The sequence below is a fragment of the Homarus americanus genome, unplaced genomic scaffold (genome assembly GCF_018991925.1).
Source record: "Homarus americanus isolate GMGI-L3 unplaced genomic scaffold, GMGI_Hamer_2.0 scaffold18703, whole genome shotgun sequence".
NCBI lineage: Eukaryota > Metazoa > Arthropoda > Malacostraca > Decapoda > Nephropidae > Homarus > Homarus americanus.
The window spans coordinates 8,741,738-8,769,056 of NW_024749779.1; the positions used below are offsets into that span (position 1 = coordinate 8,741,738).

At 39.9% G+C, this 27,319-nt stretch overlaps 1 protein-coding gene across 1 annotated transcript; it reads left to right on the forward strand.

Annotated features, from left to right (window-relative positions):
* LOC121853851 (glutamate receptor ionotropic, kainate 4-like) lies at positions 1–26,271 on the forward strand. The gene is made up of 7 exons (XM_042348228.1): positions 1–83; positions 7,407–7,502; positions 11,724–11,827; positions 12,887–12,977; positions 13,554–13,709; positions 25,254–25,401; positions 26,135–26,271. Exons 2-7 carry the CDS (start codon positions 7,461–7,463, stop codon positions 26,269–26,271), a joined length of 678 nt encoding a protein of 225 aa, XP_042204162.1. The 5' UTR covers positions 1–83; positions 7,407–7,460.
* Positions 26,272–27,319: the final 1,048 nt, after the last annotated feature.

The window sequence follows — 27,319 nt, forward strand, 5'->3', positions numbered from 1 at the left end:
CTAACATCATCACTCCTTCGCCTGCCGCAGTCAGCTGCGGACGGAGAGGAAGAAGAGGAGAAGGAAAAACACCACGACGAAGAGTGAGTACATGGTGGCCATTATATGGGTCGTCTCCAGTAACAGGTAGATCTCTTCCCCCTTGCAGTGATAGAGAGTGATTTATATCTCACTACAGCGGAGAGATCTCATCTTGTGATGATGGCCAGAACTGTCTCTAGAGTTGAAGATTAAATTCTTCGCTGCTACGAAGAAAATTCATAACTCAAAGTGATTCTCTGAAACAGACGAACATCTTGCTGACACTTCTTTTACTTCACAATTAATGGACATAATTATAAAACACAAAGAATTACAATCGGTCTAGACAACCAGCCTTCATTGCACTGCCCACAGAAGGAATGTCTTAAAAACTCACCTGAAGAGGCTAAACAGGATGATATACTGTAAGTATTGAATTAATTAACTGATTGAAGGTTCAGGTATGACTCAACACATTCCATGATTATGCACAATTCAAATAATATATAATGCAACTTTCAATATTATTATGTATATAGAGAATGTAGATCTGTTTATTTAATTTACTTCAAAATATGAATTAGTGCGTAGAGCAACAATAACACGTGTTCTCATGTATTGAAGAACGTACATAACCACAAATACTTTGAAATAAAATATAAAATTCGCATGTTATAGAGAGAGAAATTTTATGAACAATAAATAAGTTCATTATTAAGAACAAAAATTTATATATTGTTCGTAATTAAAGACAAACATCTGCAAAAGATTTTGATTACATCATCGATGAACACAAGCGATAAATTGTAGTTTTAATCATTTAATCATATTAGAGTTCAATTAAAGGTATAAAAAACAGGCAATTTCCCTATAAAATTATTTTTATTCACCAAGTTAGGTTTAACGGAGAGAAAATAATAAAAAAATCCCCCTTTATGTAAATTTACATTGAATTTTAATCTTATTGAGTAAAAGGTGAAATAATCATCCCATAAATTATTACAGACTTAAAATGCTATAATGTTTAGAGTTGAGGAGATTCTTCAACATTTTACAGCATAAGTTGGCAGGCAAGGGACCCCGGTGGAGGCTCCCGTTGCTTGAGAATAAGACGGAGAAGAAGGTTTTGAGTGAAATACAAGAGAGCTTAGGATAGGTTGCCCTTGTAGTGCCATGGGAGTGCCCCTTGTTCACACGCAAAAGTTCTTTGTTCGATTTCTGTCCAGTGAGGTACTGTTAGTATTCATGTACGCGTATATATGGACTGTGATTTTATCAAGATTTATCTTATCCACGTTTTCATTGTGGATCTACATGAAATATATATATATATATATATATATATATATATATATATATATATATATATATATATATATATATATATATATATATATATATATATATATATATATATATATATATAGATATATAAATTAAATATTTACTGGGATATATATATATATATATATATATATATATATATATATATATATATATATATATATATATATATATATATGTTGGTGTGTGTGTATGGAGAGGGGGTGGGCGCATAACCACGTGCTCTATTATTACACAGCAGGTGTAAAAGTGAACGCCCACCAGTGGTACAGGTGTTTCACAAGGAATCCGCCCATCCCACCTAATCTCAGTGTGGCAGACACACCCTGCGGCGTTTTAAAGTAAAATACATAACAGGTTTAAGTAAATTTATATCAGGTGTAATTAGAATATATACAGTATATATATATATATATATATATATATATATATATATATATATATATATATATATATATATATATATATATATATATATATATATATGTAACCGGTCGGAATTTGCTGGACTTTAATTTCTCACTTGACTTGGGGTTTATTAAAATTTAATAGATGGTAAAGGCAGTGGAAGCGCCCCTTTGAGAAAAATCCCGAACCAGCACAAGAACACTTAAATCTACTACACAAAATGAACTGTCCGTGACCCGTGGAAGGATAGCGTCTGTGACTGGGATGAATGAGACACACTGTAATATTTAGACACTTATATTCCCTCCAACACTACAAACACAATCAAATAATGGTACACCAATATGCGCACCTCTTAACTTAAACTTTAAACACTACTCTGGGGAATAAAAGTTATACATGACATAGAAATTATTAGAAACACAGGCAACAATAAATTTGAAGTATTAAGAAATGTTGCTTGCACACATGAACAGGCCTTAAGGCTTTCACAAAATAATATCAGTCACTTAGGAAATGGTACTAAAAAATAAGAAATTAAATACTCCACAATGAATAGGCCTTAAGGGTTTTCAACAAAATAATATCAGTCACTGAGGAATGGTAATAAAAAATAAGAAATTAAATACTCTACAATGAATAGGCCTTAAGGGCTTTCAGCAAAATAATATCAGTCACTGAGGAAATGGTAATAAAATTTAAGAAATTAAATACTCTACAATGAATAGGCCTTAAGGGCACTCAACAAAATTATAGCACCCCAACAGATGTACACTTCCTAACCTAACCTAACCACTACTCTGGGGAACAAGGTTATACCTGAGATCAGAATTATGAAGAACAATTAGAGGCATTAAAAGAATCAAATCACAGTATCACTCTGGTTCCACTTAATGGCACAAACATTCAAAACAATATTATCAAAATTATTTAGAAACTATTAAACTACACACGTCAAGATAATATCAGTCTGAGGAATGGTGTTAACTACACCCGTAATAAGGGAGGGAAAATGTTCCTCTAGGTATCTCCTAGAGACCTAGACTCACGGTCTCAGTGTGTGACCATTAGTTTACTCAGATAGCCTCAGTGTACTCCCAGTGCGTCCATAAAGCGGAAGGGAGTGAGCCAATCAGACCTTGTACAGTTGAGAGAAACTTTAGCTTCCCGTTAGCAAGAGGGTTTCACTAGCTGCTCGGGACATGTGGGGTTGTGCACCGGAGTGGTAAGAACTGATCACCCACTGCTGATGCTGGTCCCGTGTCGTTTTAGTTGTCGGGAGCACTCGTTCACTCAAGAGATCCTTTGCTACCCCGCTAAACAGTGACAGGCCTACACTGATCGGTCCAATGGCGACAATCGCCACCCTCAATCATCAACGGCAGTCAATCTCTCGCAGTCAACTCCGGTCAACTCCAGTCAAGTGGGTTCTGACGGAAACCCTGAAATGAACTCACTGTTAGCTCTAGTTTACTTTATCACTGCCCTATCTAACCCTGTCTGAGATCGAATGAGACTTACTTGTTATACTGCAATAGCGCAGCACAGGTGACTAGGCCACGTGACTATTTCTGTGATGGACGCGCAGGAACGTCTTATCTGTGTGAATGCTCTCCGGGACTGGGGCCTAGCCAGCGTCGCGTCTCCTCAAGGCGTTAGCTTAGGTCTACGTGACATATTTTCCGCCTAACTAATAACTCCTTGGGACACCCGTAACATTATTCAGACTGCTAAACGATCTATAATAATTTCAAATTCAATAATAGTCCCTTAACTTCATGAATCGCATCATTATTAATTCGGTAAATTACATTTAATATCATATAGGCCTAGTTCCGCAATCTCTCGCTACGAGCAGGCAGCGCTCCCTCCCCTCAGATGACCTTGAACGCTCAGTATCACTCATGGCGGGGCATTTGAAATTACTCTGAAATTTCTGAATATTATATATATATATATATATATATATATATATATATATATATATATATATATATATATATATATATATATATATATATATATATATATATATATATATATATATATACAAATGAAATCACTGTAGATGCTTGTGTGATCTAAGGTATATGTACTGATAACCACAAGGAAAGCGCGTTCGTGTAATTCACATCTTCAGGGGTGAGTACAGACTAGTCTGTACTCACCCCTGAAGATGTGAATTACACGAACGCGCTTGGGAACTTCGTGTTTCTTCTTTCCTTGTGGTTATCAGCATATATATATATATATATATATATATATATATATATATATATATATATATATATATATATATATATATATATATATATATATTTCATTTAGATCCACAATGGAAACGTCGATAAGATAAATTTTGATAAAATCACACAGGGAAAGGGGAAACAATGGAGCACCTTAGCTTTCGTCTTTATTCAAGACATCTTCAGAGGCATTGTTTCCCTTTTCTCTGTGCGATTTTATCAATATGAAACACGAGGTACCATATATATATGGTACCTCGTGTTTCATACCAGCTGGATTCGGTAAAATGCTACTGACACCACATACGAGGCACGGGCAGTTTCCCAATGAGGTTCACGGCGCCATCAGCTCGATGAACAGGCTTTGTGTGAAATATAACAGAGTCTAGAACTGCTTTTTGTGTCCTTGTGGCCTAGCCGGTAAGCGTCCCGTAGTCCCACCCAGTAGGTCGAGGGTTCGATTCCTTGCTGGTGAGGTCGTTGATTTTATATATATATATATATATATATATATATATATATATATATATATATATATATATATATATATATATATATAAAATCAACGACCTCACCAGCCAGGACTCGAACCCTGGACCTAATGCATGGGACCAGGCAGTTCCCAATGAGAGGTTCACGGCGCCATCAGCTCGATGAACAGGCTTTGTGTGAAATGTCACATAGTCTAGAACTGCTTTTAGTGCTCTTGTGGTATGGTCGGTAGTGTTCCCTGGTCCCATGCATTAGTTCCAGGGTTCGAGTCCTGGGTGGTGAGGTCGTTGATTATATGTTCAAAGTCCGCGTGTTATATGGACTAAAAATGAAGTATATATATGTCCCTCGCGTTTCATACCAGCTGGATTCGGTAAAATGCTACTGACACCACATAAGAGGCACGGGCAGTTTCCCAATGAGGTTCACGGCGCCATCAGCTCGATGAACAGGCTTTGTGTGAAATATAACAGAGTCTAGAACTGCTTTTAGTGTCCTTGTGGCCTAGCCGGTAAGCGTTCCCTAGTCACACCCAGTAGGTCGAGGGTTCGATTCCTTGCTGGTGAGGTCGTTGATTATATGTTCAAAGGCCGCGTGTTATATGGACTAAAAATGAAGTATATATATGTACCTCGCGTTTCATACCAGCTGGATTCGGTAAAATGCTACTGACACCACATAAGAGGCACGGGCAGTTTCCCAATGAGGTTCACGGCGCCATCAGCTCAATGAACAGGCTTTGTGTGAAATATAACAGAGTCTTGAACTGCTTTTAGTGTCCTTGTGGCCTAGCCGGTAAGCGTTCCCTAGTCACACCCAGTAGGTCGAGGGTTCGATTCCTTGCTGGTGAGGTCGTTGATTATATGTTCAAAGTCAGCGTGTTATATGGACTAAAAATGAAGTATATATATGTACCTCGCGTTTCATACCAGCTGGATTCGGTAAAATGCTACTGACACCACATAAGAGGCACGGGCAGTTTCCCATTGAGGTTCACGGCGCCATCAGCTTGATGAACAGGCTTTGTGTGAAATATAACAGAGTCTAGAACTGCTTTTAGTGTCCTTGTGGCCTAGCCGGTAAGCGTTCCCTAGTCACACCCAGTAGGTCGAGGGTTCGATTCCTTGCTGGTGAGGTCGTTGATTATATGTTCAAAGTCAGCGTGTTATATGGACTAAAAATGAAGTATATATATGTACCTCGCGTTTCATACCAGCTGGATTCGGTAAAATGCTACTGACACCACATAAGAGGCACGGGCAGTTTCCCATTGAGGTTCACGGCGCCATCAGCTCGATGAACAGGCTTTGTGTGAAATATAACAGAGTCTAGAACTGCTTTTAGTGTCCTTGTGGCCTAGCCGGTAAGCGTTCCCTAGTCACACCCAGTAGGTCGAGGGTTCGATTCCTTGCTGGTGAGGTCGTTGATTATATGTTCAAAGTCCGCGTGTTATATGGACTAAAAATGAAGTATATATATGTACCTCGCGTTTCATACCAGCTGGATTCGGTAAAATGCTACTGACACCACATAAGAGGCACGGGCAGTTTCCCAATGAGGTTCACGGCGCCATCAGCTCGATGAACAGGCTTTGTGTGAAATATAACAGAGTCTAGAACTGCTTTTAGTGTCCTTGTGGCCTAGCCGGTAAGCGTTCCCTAGTCACACCCAGTAGGTCGAGGGTTCGATTCCTTGCTGGTGAGGTCGTTGATTATATGTTCAAAGTCCGCGTGTTATATGGACTAAAAATGAAGTATATATATGTACCTCGCGTTTCATACCAGCTGGATTCGGTAAAATGCTACTGACACCACATAAGAGGCACGGGCAGTTTCCCATTGAGGTTCACGGCGCCATCAGCTCGATGAACAGGCTTTGTGTGAAATATAACAGAGTCTAGAACTGCTTTTAGTGTCCTTGTGGCCTAGCCGGTAAGCGTTCCCTAGTCACACCCAGTAGGTCGAGGGTTCGATTCCTTGCTGGTGAGGTCGTTGATTATATGTTCAAAGTCCGCGTGTTATATGGACTAAAAATGAAGTATATATATGTACCTCGCGTTTCATACCAGCTGGATTCGGTAAAATGCTACTGACACCACATAAGAGGCACGGGCAGTTTCCCATTGAGGTTCACGGCGCCATCAGCTCGATGAACAGGCTTTGTGTGAAATATAACAGAGTCTAGAACTGCTTTTAGTGTCCTTGTGGCCTAGCCGGTAAGCGTTCCCTAGTCACACCCAGTAGGTCGAGGGTTCGATTCCTTGCTGGTGAGGTCGTTGATTATATGTTCAAAGTCCGCGTGTTATATGGACTAAAAATGAAGTATATATATGTACCTCGCGTTTCATACCAGCTGGATTCGGTAAAATGCTACTGACACCACATAAGAGGCACGGGCAGTTTCCCATTGAAGTTCACGGCGCCATCAGCTCGATGAACAGGCTTTGTGTGAAATATAACAGAGTCTAGAACTGCTTTTAGTGTCCTTGTGGCCTAGCCGGTAAGCGTTCCCTAGTCACACCCAGTAGGTTGAGGGTTCGATTCCTTGCTGGTGAGGTCGTTGATTATGTGTTCAAAGTCCGCGTGTTATATGGACTAAAAATGAAGTATATATATATATATATATATATTGGACAAATTATATTTACTTTACCATTATATGAAATAGCTGGTCGTCCACAGTACTGCGTGAAATATATAGTAAAAGAAATGGATGCTACACTCAGCAGCTTCGCTCTTACTTGCAGCCTACTATTCTTGCGCAAATTATAAAAGAATCTCAAATATTTAAATTATTGTAAGAAAAGGTTTCGATGACATAATTTGTGGGAGATAATCCTGTTAACCTTAATGAATGTAAACTCTCGTTTAATACTATTATATTTCACTATACCAGCAGTGTTCCGGGAGCAAGACACATCGCAAGTTCTGTACATGACATCGCCTGAACATGACAGGAAATAAATCCTTCTTCAAGATAGCTGCAGGGGAGGTCAGTAGTGCTGTTGTTAGCTATTAAACTCCAATGCTGCCAGTAGCTGTTAAACTCTACAGCTAGTAAGAGCTGTTAAGCTTTACTGTTATCTGTAGCTATTAGGCTTTATTACTGTCATTAGCTGTACAATAATAGTGCAGTCAGTAGCTTTATATTGGAGCGCTATACTACAGCTTTATAAGGTAGTGTTGTCTGTAGCTTTATAAGGTAGTTGTCAGTAGCTTTATAAGGTAGTGTTGTCAGTAGCTTTATAAGGTAATGTTCTCTGTAGCTTTATAAGGTCGAGTTGTCAGTAGCTTTATAAGGTAAAGTTGTCAGTAGCTTTATAAGGTAGTGTTGTCAGTAGCTTTATAAGGTAGTGTTGTCAGTAGTTTTATAAGGTAATATTGTCAGTAGCTTTATAAGGTAATGTTGTAAATAGCGTTATAAGGTAGTGTTGTCAGTAGCTTTATAAGGTAATGGTGTCAGTAGCTATTAACACGACTGCTCTTAGTAGCTATTAAACTATACTGTCGTCAGTAGTTTCATCTCTATCAACTACTGCAGGAAAAACTAAAATCTATAGAAGCCGGAAGGCAAAACACCGATGACGTTGTAAGAAAGTTTGGAAACAAAATGCGTGTGGGAGAAGTGTCTTTGGCGGTCAGATCTCTCACATAGGAATCCTCCGGTGGTGTTCTACCAATAAACAGAGACATTAAAACAATTGAAAGAAAAACATCCCTCTGCAAGTGAAAAGAAAGGCATCAGGTTCCAGGGTGACTATGACCCACCAAATGCTGGTGTGGAAAAAAGCACTGAAAACTCAAGTAGAGGCCGGCCTTTCAGGTCTGGATGCAAACGGTTGGAGAGTCACCCTCAGCACTAACAAGTATGACCCCGTAGCAAGTGATCTCTGCACTGCCATTGCCGCCCTTGCAAGAAAGCTAGCAACCTCGTGCTGCCAACACCTCCATGCTCTGACGGCCTGCCGTCTCATTCCCCTGGATAAGAATCCAGGATATAGGCCTATTTGGGTGGGGGAAGTGCTGAGGCGGATCATCGGAAAATGCATAATGGAGATGGTAAAGGATGATGTCAGGGCAGCGGCAGGGAACCTGTAAGTTTGTGCTGGCCACGAGGCTGGAGGGGAAGCTGCCATTTACGCCATGAAAACGATATTTGAGCAGCGCGATTGTGAGGCAGTTCTCTTGGTTGATGCTTCCAACGCATTCAACATACTTAACTGAAAGGCCGCACTGCACAGCATAAAGATCAAGTGTCCAAGCCATGCAATGTATGTTGAAAACACTAGGAATCCATCAGACCTCAATATAGTAAAATCAAGGCTCCAAGAGCTGATACCATCATACAGTCAACTGGGGGAACAACGCAGGGGGACTCCTGTTGCAATGGCAATGTATGAAATAGGTCTATCCGTGCTCCAACACACAATGAAATTTGAGACAACCGAGGCCAAGCAAGTGGTGTATGCTGACGACCTTACAGGAGCAGGAAAATTGGAGGACATACAAAAGTGGTGGGACCTGATAACATCAAATGGTCCACAAATCGGGTACCACCTAAATGCCAGCAAGTCCTTCCTCATTGTGAAGCCAGAACATTATGAACAGGTAATGGAGGGGCTCGGAGGAAGTGAGGTCAAAATAACAATGGATGGCCAAAGACACCTAGGCGCAGTAAGCGGCACGACAGACTTCAAGACCGAATACGTAACGGGAAAGGTAAATGAGTGGGTCAGGGAAATGCAAGCTCTATCTAATATTGCTAACACAGAGCCACATGCAGCTTTTGCAGCATTCACCCACGGAGTCAAGCATCTCTAGAACTACCTGATGCGCACTATCCCTGATATCGGACACCTCCTCCGCCCTCGGGAAGAAGCTATCAGCGCCAATTTCATTCCCAAATTAGTGAAACATCTTCACTTAATCCCAGCAGAAAGATCACTCCTTGCACTACTACCGAGATTGGGAGGAATGGGATTGTCCAATCCAGAGGAGATTGCTGCCACCGAATATCAAAACTCAGTTAAGCTCACGGCAGCCCTCATGGACTATATAATAGCTCAGAACGCAACAAGCGTGGTGGATACCAGCAAAGTAAACACGATTCGACGGTCCATTACAACAGAACGACAGTACAGCCAAAGTTGCAGCAACTGATGCTGCAAGTACCAGAGAATTTGAGAAAAATAAAGTAGCTATAGCGCAGGAGGTGGGCGCCTCGAACTGGTTAACTACGTTACCGATAAGGGCAAATTAACAAGAATTTACAGATGCCATTGCTCTAAGGTACGGTAGGCCAGTAAAAGGTTTGCCCTCCTAATGCGTGTGTGGTTCTTCCTATGACGTACATCACGCCATAGTGTACAAGAAAGGGGACTTCATATGCATGAGGCATGACGAAGTAAGGAAATATGTCATGATGTCAGGGTAGAACCGACCCTCTTTCATTGGACGGTGAGAATTTCCAACAGAGGACTTCAAACATATCCAACGAAGCCAGTGTTGATGTCAGTGCTTGAGGATTCTGGACGCGGGGACAGTGAGCCTTCTTCGACATCTGGATTTGTTATCCCATGGCCGCATGTGACCGTAACTTAGCTGTCGATGCTGCACACGGGAGGAATGAGAACGACAAGATAAGGACACATGGGTAGAGAATTCAGAACGTTGATCAAGGCAGCTTCACTCCTCAGTTGTTCACAACCTCTGGTGGTATGGGACCAAGTGCAAGATGCTTTTACGCCAGACTCGAAGAGGTGCTATCCGAACAGAAGCAGTAGCCCAGAAGTTATGTTCCAGCCTGGATGAGATGTCGACTGTCCTTCTCTCTCCTTATGTCTGCTTTGCTCTGCCTCAGGGGAACGAGAGCATCGGCCCCAAAGCCGACAACAATTGCAGATATTGACTACGAGGCAACAGTCACTCAATGCTGCATAGATCCGTTGCTCAACTAACTCAACACAGCTAGGATTGCTACTTATGTTTTAGGATATTTAATTTCAAGGTAATAAAATGGCGGCGAAGGTGTGGCTATTGGGGGAGGCTGGAGGCTATAAAAAAAAGTAGTAGTAGCAGTAGTACTAGTAATTGTAGTGATAATAGCAAAAGGCTTCATCCATAATAAACAGGATTTCACAGATGCCATTGCTCTAAGGTACGGTAGGCCAGCAAAAGGTTTGCCCTCCCAAAGCCTGTGTGGCTCATCTTATGACAGTGACCACGCCATGGTGTGCAAGAAAAGAGGCTTTGTATATATGGGGCATGACGAAGTAAGGGATCTCACAGCAAATTTACTGAAGGAAATCTGCCACGACGTCAGGATTTAAGCGCCCCCCCCCCCCTCCCTTCCATTGGACGGTGAGAACCTCCGTCACAGGACTTCAAACACATCCAAGGAAGCCCTTGTGGACGTCAGTGCTCGAGGATTCTGGACGCGGGGACACCGAGACTTTTTAACATAAGGATTTTCGATTCCATGGCCGCATGTCACCGTAACTTAGCTCTGGATGCTGCACATAGGAGGAACGAGAATGACAAGATCAGGGTATATAGGGAGAGAATTTGGAATGTTGATAAGGGCAGCTTCACTCCTGTGGTGTTCACAACCTCTGGTGGGATGGGACCAGGTGCAAAATGTTTCATTGCCAGACTCGCGGAGGTGTTATCTGAACGGAAGCAGCAGCCTAGAAGTTACGTTACATCCTGGTTGAGTTGTCGACTGTCCTTCTCTCTGCTTAGGTCCGCATTGCTTTGCCTCAGGGGAACGAGAGCATCGGCTCCACAGCAGACAACCGTCGAATATATTGACTATGAGGCAGCAGTCACTGAATGCCTCATAGATCTGCGGCTCAACTAGCTCAACACAGCTAGGATAGCTACTTATGTATTAGGATATTTAATATTTAGGTAATAAAATGGTGGCGAAGGTATGGCTATTGGGGGAGGCTGGAGGCCATTTAAAAAAAAAAATCTTGTAGTAGTAGTAGTAGTATTGAACTTACTTCGTTTTCCTCTCCGTTATTCTTTTCTACTCCGTTTCACTAACCAAACCTACCCAAACAAAATCTAACCTAATCTTACCTAACCCAAACCAATATTAACCAAACCAAACTAAACCAAACTTAACCTTACCCAAACCAAACCAAACCAAACCTAACCTAACCTAGCCTAACCTAACCTAACCTAACCAAACCTAACCTATCCTTTCCAGTGGATGCCCTTTGGAGCGCCAAGACTACAGCTAGACGGGACCTACAAGCTGGTGGGGCCCCTGAGCAACCTGCTGGAGGTACTCGCCCGCTATATGGACTTTGAGTGAGTAACGACGCCGATAAAGACATGAAGGACGATGTAATGTTTTTAAAGTCTATTTTTAAGTCAATAAGTAAAGAAGTAAATGAAAAATTAAGTAAGAAAGTTATGTAAGTAAGTAAGTAATTAAATAGTTTAGTAAGTAAGAATTTCTAAATGTAAAAATAAGGTAATTATTTAAGGAAGTAAGTAAGTAAGCAAATAAGAATTTATATATGTAAAAATAAACAAGTGAAAGTAAGTAAAACAATAAGCTAATTATTTTCGGAAGTAAGAAAAAATAATAAAGTAAATAAGTAATTAAGATTAACGCAAGTAAACACTCAAATTACTGTCATGTTGGAAGAAAGGAAGAAAGAAAGAAAGAAGCAAGAGGTCAGCTGTTCCCAAATTGTCAAAAACCCGAAGTTAAGCAATGAACGAGTTAACTTGAACGACGTAACTAATGTCAGAGTTATAATGTGTTAAAAGAGAGACAGACAGACAGACAGACAGACAAAATAACAAAAATCTAGATAGACAGAGGTTGTGAGAAAAGAAAGCGTCAGACAGACAGATGTCACGGGTTCGTTTCCCGGGCCGGCGGAAGTTGTTTGGACACTCTTCCTAGTCCCCTTCGTCCCTGTTCACCTAGCAGCAAAGTAGGTACCTGCTGTAAGTCGAAAGTTGCAAATTCGTATTCAGGGACAAGTTGTTGGAGCTTCCAATAACTTGCTTAGACATAAACCATTGACTCTTCAGGTTTCTACGTCCTTAACTCATGAGACATAAGGCAAGCATGAACTTAGCATGCTTCCCTGTTGGGCACTGTAAACGCTTCTGCGCTTCACCTTACACACCGATGTAGGGGGTGACCAATAAAAAAAAAAAAGACAGGCAAAGAGACAGATACACAGATAGATAGATAAAAAGAAACAATGAGAGAGAAAAAGACAGAGAAAGACAGAGGGAAAGGCAAATATAAACCAGAGAGAAACAGAAACAGAGAGAAAGATAAACAGACAAAGAGAAAGACGGAAGGGGAGAGACACCTTCTTTGAAACCTGTTCGTCTTGTTGACAGGTATGTGGTAGTGCCCCCGCCTGACGGTGTGTGGGGCGTCAAGTTACTCAATGACACCTGGACAGGAATGATGGGCCAAATCCACAAACAGGTGAGTGAGACATCCTGCAAGCGAATTTCTCATCCCGATTTAATTCTTTCATCATTCCTTTTGTTCTGTTGCGTTAATCCCTAGCCTCAATTCATCTCTTATTACTTCCCTCTCTCCCTCTCCTATTTCCTTCCTCTCGCCCTCATTCCTTTCCTCACTTCACCTGTCTTGCCATCTCTTATTCTCTCCCTCATTGCTTCCTCTCATTATTCTCTCTCTTATTGCATACCTCACTCTCTCCTTCTTTACTTCTTGTATTCACTCAGTCTTCTATGTCATACCTCATTCCCCCCCTCGTCCCCTAATATATATATATATATATATATATATATATATATATATATATATATATATATATATATATATATATATATATATATATATATATATATATATATATATATATATATATATATATATATATATATATATATATATATATATATATATATATATATATATATATATATATATAGATCACCAGTAAGTACTTTCGTGTACGACTTATAAATGCAATAAGAAAATATACACAATCCAAACCCACCAGGTGAAATAATGCTTATACCTATTTTACAGGAGGTGGATTTCGCCCTGGGTCCCTTCATTATAACTAGCCAGAGGGCGACCGTCTGTGATTTTGTACCTCTTAGTCACGAGAACTGGGCCATCCTCACCCCTCGACCTGGATTACAGAGCGACGTTACAGGTGTAGTCAAGCCATTCACCACACAAGTACGTTCATGTTGCCTTAAAGAGTTATTTTACCCCAAGTGGTGATGTTTACGTAAATGTCACAGAGTCGCATTATCAAACTTATGAATGAATGGCTAATAGACTTGTAACAATGGGGCTGATTGGTGGACAAGTTCATGTGCTGGACGTCAGAAGACGGCAGTTAGGGAAGTATAGTCCCTGCTCCAGAGATAATACTTTCGTGTTAAATAAGTAACCTTTCTCAACCCTGTTTTTATATCTCATAACGGCTCTGAGCACACACCTGTTAAAACGATCCCCACCACTGCCATGACCACAGCACCGTGCTCACACCGTACTTCACGATACAGGCCTACCACAATCAGCATTTATATGTAAAACCTCTTGCTGGTTTCCACGAATAAAATAAAAGTGGTGTCACTGTGGTCGTGCTGTGCCGCTGTGGGGTTCTTGGTCGAGGCTTGCAAGGGTGGCAATGCGGTTTTACGGAGAATGGCCCACCTGGGCACAGGTCATTCTGGAGTTAGTAGGTTATAGGATTTAATTCGGTTTTGATATAATCTTCTGTGACTTTTTATGTATCAATAAGAACTGACACTTCAAACTTAATCAGTAAGATATCTCTACTGATAGACATTAGGTGCCACCTAATGAGGGGCCATGGGTCACATTTACTGTAACTTTTGATACATTAATATTGCCAACATCTCTACTCTACCGGAGAAAAGAGCTGGGCACCATCAAAATTCGTCATCTACATTAATAAACCAAGAAAACGACACCTCAACCTCATACTTGTACCAGTAAAAATCCCACTGGGCGTGTTTTTCTTACTTTTGATGACAGAATATGACATGTTGGTGAGAGTTAAGCTGTTTCACCACCGATCCCCTACCCTTCTCCACAGAGCAAGATTTGTTTTCACACCAACTCGTCATTCTTACCGTACACGGTGGATCTGATTGCAATCAGTTCGTTAGCCAATAACCTTCCTAGCTTTGACATTTACGAATGTTCCTATAAGGTTTCAGTTTTTAAATTCAACGAAGGTTTGGACACATCAAGCATCATAGGTGTTACGATAAGGGTAAATCGAAATTGCAATTGCAAGCTCTTGCTGTCTGCTTGACAGTTCCCTATCCCAGTTCAAATAAGGCTTTGGAGGTGGTGGTGTCACGGGAGAAAGGGAGAAGTGTGGGTAAGGCTTAGGTGGTGGTAAGGCTTAGGTCTGTCCCACCACCGTGCTAGTGTGTTAAGTAAGCACTCCTTCTCAATATAAGAATACTGATATTTCCTATTTGCTCCAAGTTAACATTCAGAGTACCAAATGTAATGTTATTGCCTCCTATCTGCTGTGGTTTATATTCATTCTTTTGATATGAACTTCGTAGTTGACCTCTGACCATTTATGACCAGACCTGAGACTTAAGTAGAGATACCTAACTCATATTGTTTCTAAATTATTTCTCTTTGTAATGCAATTCACGAAGTATTCTTTGATAGAATTATTAATTATTTAATTTATATATGCCTTATCGACTTATAAAATTCTGCTCTTTGGTTAAAATTTTCTTTAAACTGGGAACTAGTTGTTTCAGGTGGGTACAAGTTGTATTGCGTAAGAGTTCTCATAAACCCAACAAATTACCATAACTAATATCAACCTGATTTAAAGATAGGCAATAAATTATACCCTCAGTAGAAGTGATAAACTGGCGTGAACTAATATTGAGGAATCCTTTTCCACAAAATACATACTACCGAACAAATATTTGCCAATACGAAGGAGTCTTGATAATAAACTATCATGCCATGAGTAATACAACATGATACTGTTTGTAATGTCTGAAGTCTTACTTCTAGGCAACAGCAATTCGAATCATTATCCAACATTTCCCGGAATATATTAGTGCAATGAGACACGACGCACCAGATATGGAGAGGTTATGAAACAGATGTGAGATGTAATGATATATCAGGAAATAAATCAATATTGGTAGCTAATTGATAGTTTGCTAGACTGAGGTAGTGGTGATTAGATAGATGTATCGTCCCCCAGGCCCCGATGTGGGTCAATGACCTGTGCCCGGGTGGGCTAATCCCTGTAAAAAAAAATGGATGTAGACAAAAAATAGACATGGGAGTAAAATAGAGAGAAAGTAAGAGAGAGAACAGAGAAGTAAGTGAAGAAGAGGGCTAAATGGATGGATAAAAAAGACAAGGAAATTTGAAAATGTCGGGATATCAAAAACGCTCAATTTTCAAAGGAAACTAAGATCAAAGGTCTCGCCGAACAGCGAATCTTGAAAATGTCTGACATATGTCGCACGTTATATTGGATGGTGACGCAAATGTTTTGTCGCTTTTTTTCGTCCGTGAAAATATCCCGGTACTGATAAACAAGGCCCCATTCTCATGTTGTTGTGAAAATTCAAGTCTTGCCTACTGATGACGATCTTCTAATTATATTTTTTGGCGGAATCTTATGGTGAACCCCTGCTTCTTGCAGCCTGTTTCAAATTGTACCAGGCGAAACTTCCAGTTGCAATCCGTCTATCAACGCATTTGTAATTGGAGAGCATCTAACTGCCTCAAGGAGTCGTCTGTCATCAGCCCATGTTGTTTTATCTGGTTGGTCTCGAAGATTCCCCACTTCTTCCTATCTCCTGGTCCAAAGTTGGACCGTGGGCTTGGAAGCTGCAAGTTCTCTAGCTATACAGGTAATATAAAGATCGAATTGTCTCATGCCGACTATTCTTCCTCTTAATTATTCATGCTGTGGTTGTGCACAGACTGGAAGCCAGGGAATAAGGTCGATGCGTTAGACCCAACTAACATGAATTTGTGTGTATGTAATGGCAATACTTTCTATGTGAATATAATTTAAATACAATAGGCAGACGGGGCACCAACTGGTTAACAGTCAAAATAGGTTATGGATCATAAATGATTGCCTGCGGGCAAGGGGACTTTTGATAGTATATTCTGGCTAATGCCAGACGATTTATTCTGGTTAATACCAGACGATTTATTTTGGTTAATGCCAGACGATTTATTCTGGTTAATGCAAGACGATTTATTCTGGTTAATGCCCTCTGCCCCGTAAAAGGTTAATTACAAATATTACGGTTTATCTATATTTATTTTATCTTAGATTTTATTATAAAAATTATGGTCATATAATAGGAGAATTTCTGCGCACTGAGTTTAAAAGTGGGTTACAAATATTAGCACACGATTTGTGTAGATTCTCGTTAATTATTTAAAACAATTTACACGGACAAAGAAACATAAATATTCAAAGTAATAATTATACAATACTTCAAATCGGTGGGAGCAGGTGATTTAATTCCCACGAAACCTATCACCTATAAGATACCCAGCAGGTAAGTCATTTAATGAGGTTGAAGTGAAGGGGCTGGGGGCTTACCGGATTGGGTTGACTGACCTAACTGAACTCGTTGCTATGCTTAGTAGGGTGTGTCAATTTAGGGGGTGAACTGGCTAAATTGAAAATCGAGTAATTTGGTAGCAATTTATTGTAGTCTTTAAGCATGCAAAACAATATTCTGGCATAAATTTTTTTTTATAATAAGTCCTACCTACATCAAATGGATTTTTAAATGTACATATTTGTGAATTTATAACATAACCAGCGTTTGCACACATGTTACTGTTTCAAGTTTCAAATTATTATATTTTATTATCCGTAGTCTATTTGAAAGTAACCAATGCCTTCATACTCTCTTTGCTTTGGTTTCTTGTCATCAGTAGTCTGCTTGCTATTTGTGCTTTGATGTAACCTTCTCGCCTCTCGTGGCTGTAAACATGGCCCGCTGCTTCTGTGACCATTTTCACACATCTCTCCACACTTTGAGTGTGGGAAGGCCACTTCGGCACCTGCATTGGAGTCTCTTTAAGGTTTCTCAATTCTTGGCTAGTTAGACTTGTTGTCAATGGTGGCTCTAAGACTTCCAAACTCAAGTCAACCAATTCTGACAATTTGGTGGCATTGACGTTTATTGGGGGAACTTTTCTTGAATGAAACGAACAGTCTCCCAACTGGTCGTCATCTATTAGCGTTCCTCTAATCTTTAGAATGACTTCTACAGCCTCGGTTCGGAGATTGGTACATTGACTGCAAAGCATTGCTTGCAAAACTGCTTCTGATCGAGCATACCAAGCGGACCTTCTTGCCACAGGTAACACGATGTCCCTCACTACCTTCCTCTGTGTTCTTACTAGCTGCAATTGAAACAAAAGGTGATTGGGCCCATCCACCCACATAGGATTAAGTTTCACACTAAACCACTGGGGAAGATAAACTCCAATAATAAATTCAACAATTAACCTCAAATTCTTCAGCACTTTGCCCTTCAATTCGTGTTTGGAAATCCAAATCCTGCAGAAACGAAGAGCTGTAGTTAACCAACGGCTGTGACTGACAGGTCCAATCTCCAAGAGAGCCAATGACTGAGGCACTTCTCCTGATCTTATTGCTTGGGCAATACGATAAGCATAGGATTGATCTGTGCTAAGATCTTTGATGACTCCTTCAGACAACGCCGGAAGGGGAGGGCCAACTTCGACCTTTGGAAAGGTTGTATTTATTTCTAGTTGTGTTGCTTCATCCAGCATGATGCCAAGGGGACCTGACCACTTGTTGTTGCTCTTTGTAGGACCATCAAGTTCCTGGATGAGATGACGAAGAGGTAGCTCGCCTGTATGTAAATCACATACAATTCAAACAAGTCTTCTTCCTAGTTTTTTCTCTAAATGCGTCATTACACCCCCCTGCCATCCGGTGTTCACTGCAGTTGAATCTCCACCAACAGCCTGCAGTGAACTGCCAAGTCCTCTCTCCTGAACCCAACATAAAATATGATCAGCAATGACCTCTGCATGTTTCTTCCCTTCTACTTCAGTTTCGGGAGCAAAGTGAAACAAAAACCGACCACCAGGCTCAGAACAGACAGAGTAGTGTTCTTCTTTGATGAGACCTGGAAACTTTCTGTTCACTCCCTCTACTTCTAGCAAAACTTTTGTGTCATCTATTCTTCCAACAAACAAAAGACAGGAGAGCCCTCCCTCGCTTAAATCTTTTTCATGATGATCAGATATTTCCTTCATTATTTTTTCTTGTGCTCTTCTAATTTTATTATGATCTATCACCAAAGATACATCCTCTCGGCTGATGAGGCCTGCATCTATCCAAGCGGCAGTTGCAATTTCTGCAGCCTCACGAAGTCCAGCATGGTGGCGAATACTAGCTAAAGCAATGTTTGAAATATTTCTTGTGTTGTATTTCATTTTCTTTGGTAAAGGTTCAGATGGCTCTTTGGAACTATCATCTGATGTTGCTTCCTGTTCATCAGAAGAACTATCAAAGAAGTGATAAACATCTTGACACAGCTCTTCCTCTCTTTGGATGGCTTCTTCACTCTTCATTTTCTTCTTTTGTTCCCTCTCTCGGATTTGTTCTCTCTTCTTGGCATTAGCAATCTGCTTCTTTGTTTCTGAATAATCTATTGAACCCATTTGCATACTTCCTTGGCCTTCTGCCTTTGTCCTCTGTGCCTTTATAAATTCAAGCTCTAAAACAGGGATCTTCTTTTCACGAGGACAACCACAATCAATGTGGGAATTATTTTCTCTCTTACCTGAGTGAGAACAGTTGGATTCAGAACATAATTGTATGGAGCACTTGCAGGTCAAAATGTCAAACAGAGTATCAAGTGTGTGCAGAAATTCATTTTTCCTGGCCAAGTTTCCTTTACCAAGTGATGTTTCAACTGCTTTGTGCCATAATTTCGTTAGTTTTAGCTCAATAGTTCGACACTGATTAATCACAGGTGGTTTGAATAGTGCATTAGCTTTTGTCCATTGATGCAGAAGAGGGACTATCATGTCATTTATGAGTTCTTTATCTGTATAGTTCCTTCTGTCCTTTGCATTTTTTTCTCGAAGGAGTAACCCTAATCTTAGCATGTCTCTCACTGTTGGAAGTTCTGATACAGGAAGCTCCTTCCCTTTACCAACTAGCAGGCTCAAGTGGGTTGACAACTGACTTCTTGTCTTCAATTTTGACATCTTCACACTATCTGACAAATAGAAAAATATTTCAATGTTTCATAATTCAATTGTTGTTTCAAAAAATATCAATTTGTTTATCAAAAATGCTGTAACAGAAATAACATAATAATTTCTTAGAACATAATGTTTTATACAATGATATAAGTAACTGCGACAATCAATATGCCCTACTTACAATAATTAAAATGTAGAATTCGTCTGGTAGAGTAGGTGCAAGTGCAATGAGAGCAAACCACCGTCTATGATATCTAGAAGGAGAGTGAGCCGGGCGCCTTATCCTCACGCTTGGTACAAGTCAAAACAAGAATTAAACTGTCCCACACGGAGAGCCTGTTCATGTTCATGTTCTGACATGCATATTGTACACAAGCTATAGAACCATAAAATACTCCATAATCCATATGCTTACATGAGATTAGTTAATATCAAGTGAATAATTCTAATCAAGTCTCATTAATTTGTTGAAATACTGATATTTGAAACTTTAAGGTATAATTGATGTAGGTGAGGGTTATTTCAATTCATTTTTGTTTGCTAATCTCAAGTTTAGACATAAAGAGGCACAATATTTTGACTACCAAATTTGTTTTTTAACATGTTGACAAAATTGACACACCCTAAATTGCTTAGCCTCCTCAGACCCGTATATCCTTATTCGCATTTTTCACTGCTACACTGCTAAACTGTTCTGTATGATTATAACATGTATCATGCATGAATCAATTTCCGCATAATATGAATTCTAAGGATTACAAGTTTTTGAACCATTGTATGATCCATTGTATGATTTATCAAGGCCCCGGTGTCTCTGTGTGAAGAAGTTTCCTGGTGTATGATGATCATGAATTACTCAACTTTCCACGTATAAGTTTTAATTTTAAAGCCCTATCACTCATATTGATATTTGTTTTCTTATTAGAAATATCTATGTGTGTGTTGTTTATGTTGAGTTTATATCGCAACATCTATTTATTATTATTTCCGAGTGAAATTACTTCTGAACGTTGCCACATGTACAACACGTTAACGTTACCACAGGGGGTAAACGATCTCTTTGAGGCAGCTGTTAGATCTTCACTAAACTATTCTTGTGTGTGAATTCTGGGAAATTTTGGATCATATGAAGATTAGCCCCCTAGCTTATCTCGCCTTATGATTAAATACTCTGGGGGGTTAGGTTAGGTTAGGTTAGGTTAGGTTAGGTTAGGTTACGTTACATTACATTACATAATATAAGGGTAGGTTAGGTTTGGTTTGGTTTAATCTCAAAGTGAAATAAATTAGGGAAAGTAATCTTCATATGGTCCAAATTCATCTATTAGTGGGGCAGCTAAATGCAATTTTTCAAGAGAATCATGCAAATGGTGATACAAACACCAAATTTAGCATGGCAATTCTCTAATGATTACTAGTCAAGTCTGCCTGATTGGCCATTTGAAAATCGAAGATGGCGGCCATTTTTCAAGATGACCGCCATATTGACCTTCAAAAGTTGATTTTTCTTATATAAATTGATGTAGTTGGTCAATCTGAGTGATCTTGGTGTCGATATGTATGTTTTCAAGCATGCTCAGATGATTTTTTTTATAGTTTGAAGTCCATTGTAACATTTTTATCCACATAAAATAACACTTTTAGTAAAAAAAAAATATAACAAAAAAGAACTTACTAAAAAAAAAGTACTCACTATTAGCACTGGTTCCTGTGACTTCTCCTGACAGTACATCTTTGTGCATTTACTGCTGTTCGCATATGCAGCTGCAAAGTGCTGTGCAGGAAAGTTCAGAGCGAAAGCATTTGCATCTCTGGTTGCAGTCTTTCTTACAGGAACATTTGGTCAGCTCCTGACAGCATGTCGCAATCGGGGGAAGAGTCGTCCAACGTATCTGCCATGCCTCTCCCTTCTGCAGACATCCACAGTTGACAGGACTGCATTGTTTTGTTCATGGGCTTGATCAATAGCAATGGCAGAGAACTCTCTTCCTGACTTGTGGACAACAAAGTTCCCCTTGTAGAACTCCCTCGCTACATCTGGATTTTGTTGCTCAAGGCACATCATGTCTCGAAGGTGAATTGGAAGCCATCGGGCATAATTAACATTGTTGTTCGCAAAGAAGTAGGGGATCAGCTCTGAGAGTGCTTCAAGGTAGAGTTTGAAATTGCCTTCCCTGAATGAGCGGATCAACATGAAGATGGTGAGCTCCATGTCCAGCACAAGGTTCCAGAATTGGAACTGTGAACTCTCAAGCCTCAGTTGTTTACACCAATTTTCAAAGCTCAAAGTTAACCTTTCAGACTCATCAGAGCAATAGTCCTGGTATGTCTCCTTCATCAGTTTGTACAAACTACATGCTGTGACTTGATGTGCTAGTCTTGTCTTAGTTACACTTGACACAGAGAGAAAAGACTCTGCTGTACCAGATGAAGCCACTCCTGCTTCAACAAGGGAACCGGTCCAACCACTGTCTTGTAGTAGCGTTCCTATTGATCTCAGTGCAGCCATCCTTATGTGAAGTCCCCCGAACATAATAACATACCTGTCTTCTCCATACTCAGGCCAATGCCATTGGATTTGTTTTGCCAGGGCATACAGTGGCTGGTCAGCAGCAATGACTGGGATCTGACCTGGGTTCAGAAAAGCCACTGTATCACGAACCTTTTCCATGACATGCGCTGATGGTTGCCACAGAGTGTGCCTGATCTCGAAGCAGGGGAAGCAGAGACATAATGCTCACTTCAAATGGCTGACTCCTCTTCTGTGCTGCATGGTGAGCTGCCCACGTGATGCAGACTTCATCAGCCACATCCTCAGTGAGCAAGACTTCTTCCAACCAAGCATACTCTTCCTGCAGGTGTGACTGGATTGACTCAGGTGCTGGCAATGACTGAGGTGCTACCAAGGTCGGATTGGGATTCTTCATAATATAAGCTGGTCGCACATTGGTGAATGCCTCTGGAAGCTCAGGAACTTTCTAGACCATCGTATGTGCATTCCGTCTTTAGTGGCTCACGCTCCTCACCAGCCTGCTCAGGGCTTGGATGTTGTAAGATGGACACACTGGTCCCACGAAAGGACGTTTTGGCCGTAGTCGTAGTGGGGTTGTTGTCAATGTTGTCCACTGCTGAAGTCGTGAACAACTGCTTCCTCATGATTGGTGGACACACCACTCCATCTTCCACGTACTGGCATACAACTGCTTCTCCTTGCTGGGCTGATAATTGTAGAACTCTGTCATATGCAATGCTGACCCCAATTTCATGCAGCATTTCGATGAGCTGCCTCTTTCTTGTCTTAGCAAACACAGACATGCTGACGTAGATAGCAAAAGGTGTCTCATGGTCCTTGGAGTGTTTGTGGATTTGTGTTCCTACCTTGTAGTTGGCAAAGCAGTAAGAGCTGTGACATAGCAAGGTCAGACAGACTTCGATGCGCCATGCTGGAGTTGGGATTTGATATCTGCACCACGTTCGATCATGCATACAAATTGAAGCAGTGATGGTGGAACAGCCTGTTCAATGCATCCTTCATGAAATGTACTGCTAAAGTGTTACTTGTGCTGAAGCATGTCCCGTCGTATCATCTCAGCAGCCTTGGCCAGATGGATCGCGTCACCGTATTTGCTTGCTTGTGCCAGGATTGAGCCAACATCCTTCTCAAAGGCCAGTAGGATATATCTTCCTTGGTGATGAGCTTGCAGCTGGGGCATGTGAAAAAGCAGCTGGTCCTTCAGTCGAGTAGCATGAACATCGGGCGATCCAACACCCAGCTGCTCAAGTCTCTGTCTGTAGAGTGTGACCAGGTCAGCAAGTCTGAAAATGGGTGGTTCAGTACCTTCACTAGAAGCTTTCATCTGAGTGGTGTAAGTGACCAGTTCAGAGAAAGCAGTTGGGTATGCGTCCTTGTTCGGATGAAGCTCTTGTGCTTCCTCTTACTCATGAGCATTTCGGTGTGTTCTTTCTCGGTTGCACAGGTCTGCCAGGCAGCGAGAGTGATACTTCACTTCTTGTGCCACAAAATCTCCTGCACTTAGTTTGGGAAGGATTTTTCCATCGCTAAGTGTCTTCGCACAATCATTCAATCTTTTATAACGTTTCATTATCATTCCATGTCTTATGTCATTTCCCGAAGCTTTTTCCTCACATAGAAAGCATTCTGTTGCTTTGGGGTCTCTGACCATTCGTGGTATTTTGCTACTGCTGCTCTCCTCTGTAGCAACTGCAGAGGTTCGCCTTTTCTGAGCTCTATTTAACTTTGTGTTGTTGAACAGAAGTCCGCAACTCTCATGATACTGTGCCTTGTTTCTCCTTAAGGTCTCCTCTATCCCATCATCTTCAACAAGTCTTGCAGGGTCAAGCTTGATTGGCAGTGCATTGATTGAATGGAATAGATGAATATTCCTTGCCAATCTATTGTAATCGTCATATCCTTTTTTGGCAGGATTTGCATGTGGAGACTTAAGATCTTCCTTCTTATCCTGTTGACAAAGACAACACTTTGCCCAGTCAGTGAGGAATGATTTGTTGGTAGATTTTGTGTCCATAACTATTTTTGATCTTCAGGGCCGAGGGTTTATCCTTTTATCACCCTGATGAGAACTGTCTTGTATGGGATACAGCTAGGTTCATGCCTTTTGCCCTACACCTAGTCCGATCGTTCATCCAGTGTCATTAGTCCCGTGCGATCTTTACACCATCCAGATAACTAAAACCCAGTTTTCCTTGGCTCGGCTCTCCCGCGCTGGCACATCCTGTCAATTCAGGTGCGGCTGCTTAACTCATTTGGGGTTGGTTAAGCAGCATATGGGACACTAAGCTGTTGCAGTATGACATGCTTTTTCTTAGCTGACACTGAACCCCATGCTGAGTTGCACAGCAGTGAGTCACCTGTGTGCCCTGGTTGTGCCCGAAAATCACTCCCTCACATGCGGAGACCCTCTGCATGCTACCCTCACCTAGTTGGAAAAAACATAAAACCAGTACATAAAACCAGTCATAAATAACACAAATATATATGTGAGAGTATCAGAAATAAAAAAAAATCACCTGAGCATGCTTGAAAACATACATATCGACACTAAGATCATTTAGATTGACCAACTACATCAATTTCTAAAAAAAACAATCATCTTTTGAAGGTCAATTTGGCAGCCATCTTGAAAAATGGCCGCTATCTTGGATTTCCAAATGACCAATCAGGCAGATTTGACAAGTAGCTCCTAGGGTATGATCATGCCAAATTTCATGCTCGTATCACCATTTGCACGATTTTTCCTCTCTACTATATAAATGGATTGATATTTGATGCTGTTAATTTGTAATTTAGATTTGTTTTCCTAGTTCCACTTGTCTGTTCTCTTCTATTACCTCATTTTTACTTTCAAGTTTAGAATTTATCACCCAATCTATTTTCCGGTGGTGACTACAGACGTACAGCAGTAAAGCATCTTGTTGTTCTTAATTGTTGTCCAGGTGTGGTTACTGATGTTGGCCAGCCTCTTGAGTGTGGGCATGGCCATGACCTGTGTGGTAAGGGCTGAGGATAACATCTTCGGGATCCTCACCAACAATATCCTCCCCAAGTCTCTTATGTGGGTCATCCAGACACTCTCCCAAGAGAGTAAGTTAGCGATCTTTTTCATCTTTATATTCTTCTCAAAACATAATTTTAATGTATAATGTGACTTTTTGTGTTATTTCTGTCTGCAATGCACGGTCACAAGCTTGAAGATAAAAAGCTGAAATTTAGCAGATAATTAATATTGTTTAGTTATTCATTTAGTTGTATATATTTATTATTTTTTGCTTAGTCCTATGCACTTAATTTCGGCAAAGCTCTGGTTAACATCACTTCGTCAAAAATAACACGAGCAACGTCGAAACATATATGCGGTTCATGAAACTATAATAATTGTAATAGAAATAATCGTGATAGCAATAACAATGAAAATATTAATAAATTAATAATAATAATAATAGTAATTATAATAATAATAATAATAATAATAATAATAATAATAATAATAATAATAATAATGATAATTATAATAATAATAATAATTAGTATTATCATTATTATTATAATCAAAATTATGTAAGTTTTTACTGCTGGAGAACAAGTGCGAAATGATGTCAGTTAATTCTTCACTTGGTATCATGCCTCAGACCCTTCTACAGTGATCGATCGACTTCATTTAGTGTTAAATCAAACGTTTCACCTCTTAACTCCATCACACTTTCATCTGGCAACATTAAATCAGTGATGTATTAGGTAACATAAGAGCGTTACCATATAAAGGATCACTTTTGTATACCCACATGATTTCTTCACCATTCCTTCATTCTTCTCACAGGTTCTGAGTGGCTGCCTACAGAAGGACGGAGGCCGCCTCATAGTGACCACGTGGCTCCTGGCCTCCTTGGTGTTCATGACCTCCTACGGTGGCATCCTGACAGCCATGTTGACGTGCCTCGGGTCACCATCCCATAGACTCCTGGCTGACTTGGTACCAGACTGACCTGACTTGGCACAATGAGGCTGGCTCTAGCTTGCTCACATACTTTGAGGGTAATTTCAAAACTAAATGAAAGAAACTTATATCATAGATACAAATATAAACTACTGAAACTTAGAATATTTCCATTATCATTTACTCGGGTTTACTTTTGTTCACCTGTTTGTAAATGAATACTGCATATATTTATTTTAATATTTTCATTAGTGTCTATCAAGCTAGGAAAATACATCATTAAAATTTTGGTTTTACTTGCAACAAAATCATTCCATACTATCATTCTCCTAATTCTTCATCCCCCTTCATTTACCTTGTCCTAAACTAATCCTGCCCCCCATCCCCCAAAAAAACACCTTATTACTTCACCCCAGTAACACAGGCAATTGCCCTTCTTCCTAGCTGCAGACGTCAAGTCAAATACTCAACACATTTTTTATAAAACGCTGAGCTGAGGTAGTAAGTTAGGTTAGGTTAGGTTTGGTTAGGTTAATTTTGTTTAGGTCAGGATAGGTAAATAATTAAGGCTGGTTTGTTAGGCAGTGTAAGATCAGTTGAGAATAACTTAGCTTAGGTTAAATTCGGTTACGGTTAGTTTTAATATCAGGTTAGGTTAGGTTAGATTAGGTTAGGTTAGGTTAGGTTAGGTGTATTAAATTAGATTATGCTAGGTTAGATTCTGTTCCTACCAGCGTGGCGAATACAAACAAAATATATGACAATAGTTTCTCTCTCTCTCTCTCTCTCTCTCTCTCTCTCTCTCTCTCTCCATATATTCCCTGCGCATCTGTATCTTCTTCTCTTTAGCTTCTATATTATTATTATTATTATTATTATTATTATTATTATTATTATTATTATTATTATTATTATTATTATTATTATTATTATTATTATTATTATTATTATTATTATTATTATTATTATTATTATTAATATTATTTATTATTATTATTATAATAATTATTATTATTATTATTATTATTATTATTATTATTATTATTATTATTATTATTATTATTATTA

Excerpts from the sequence above, each read along its gene's own strand:
- LOC121853851 (XM_042348228.1), top strand. The coding sequence starts at position 7,461 with ATGACAGGAAATAAATCCTTCTTCAAGATAGCTGCAGGGGAG. Across the intron at positions 11,828-12,886 it reads GCCCGCTATATGGACTTTGA|GTATGTGGTAGTGCCCCCGC; the intron begins GTGAGTAACGAC and ends TCTTGTTGACAG. Across the intron at positions 12,978-13,553 it reads TGGGCCAAATCCACAAACAG|GAGGTGGATTTCGCCCTGGG; the intron begins GTGAGTGAGACA and ends CCTATTTTACAG.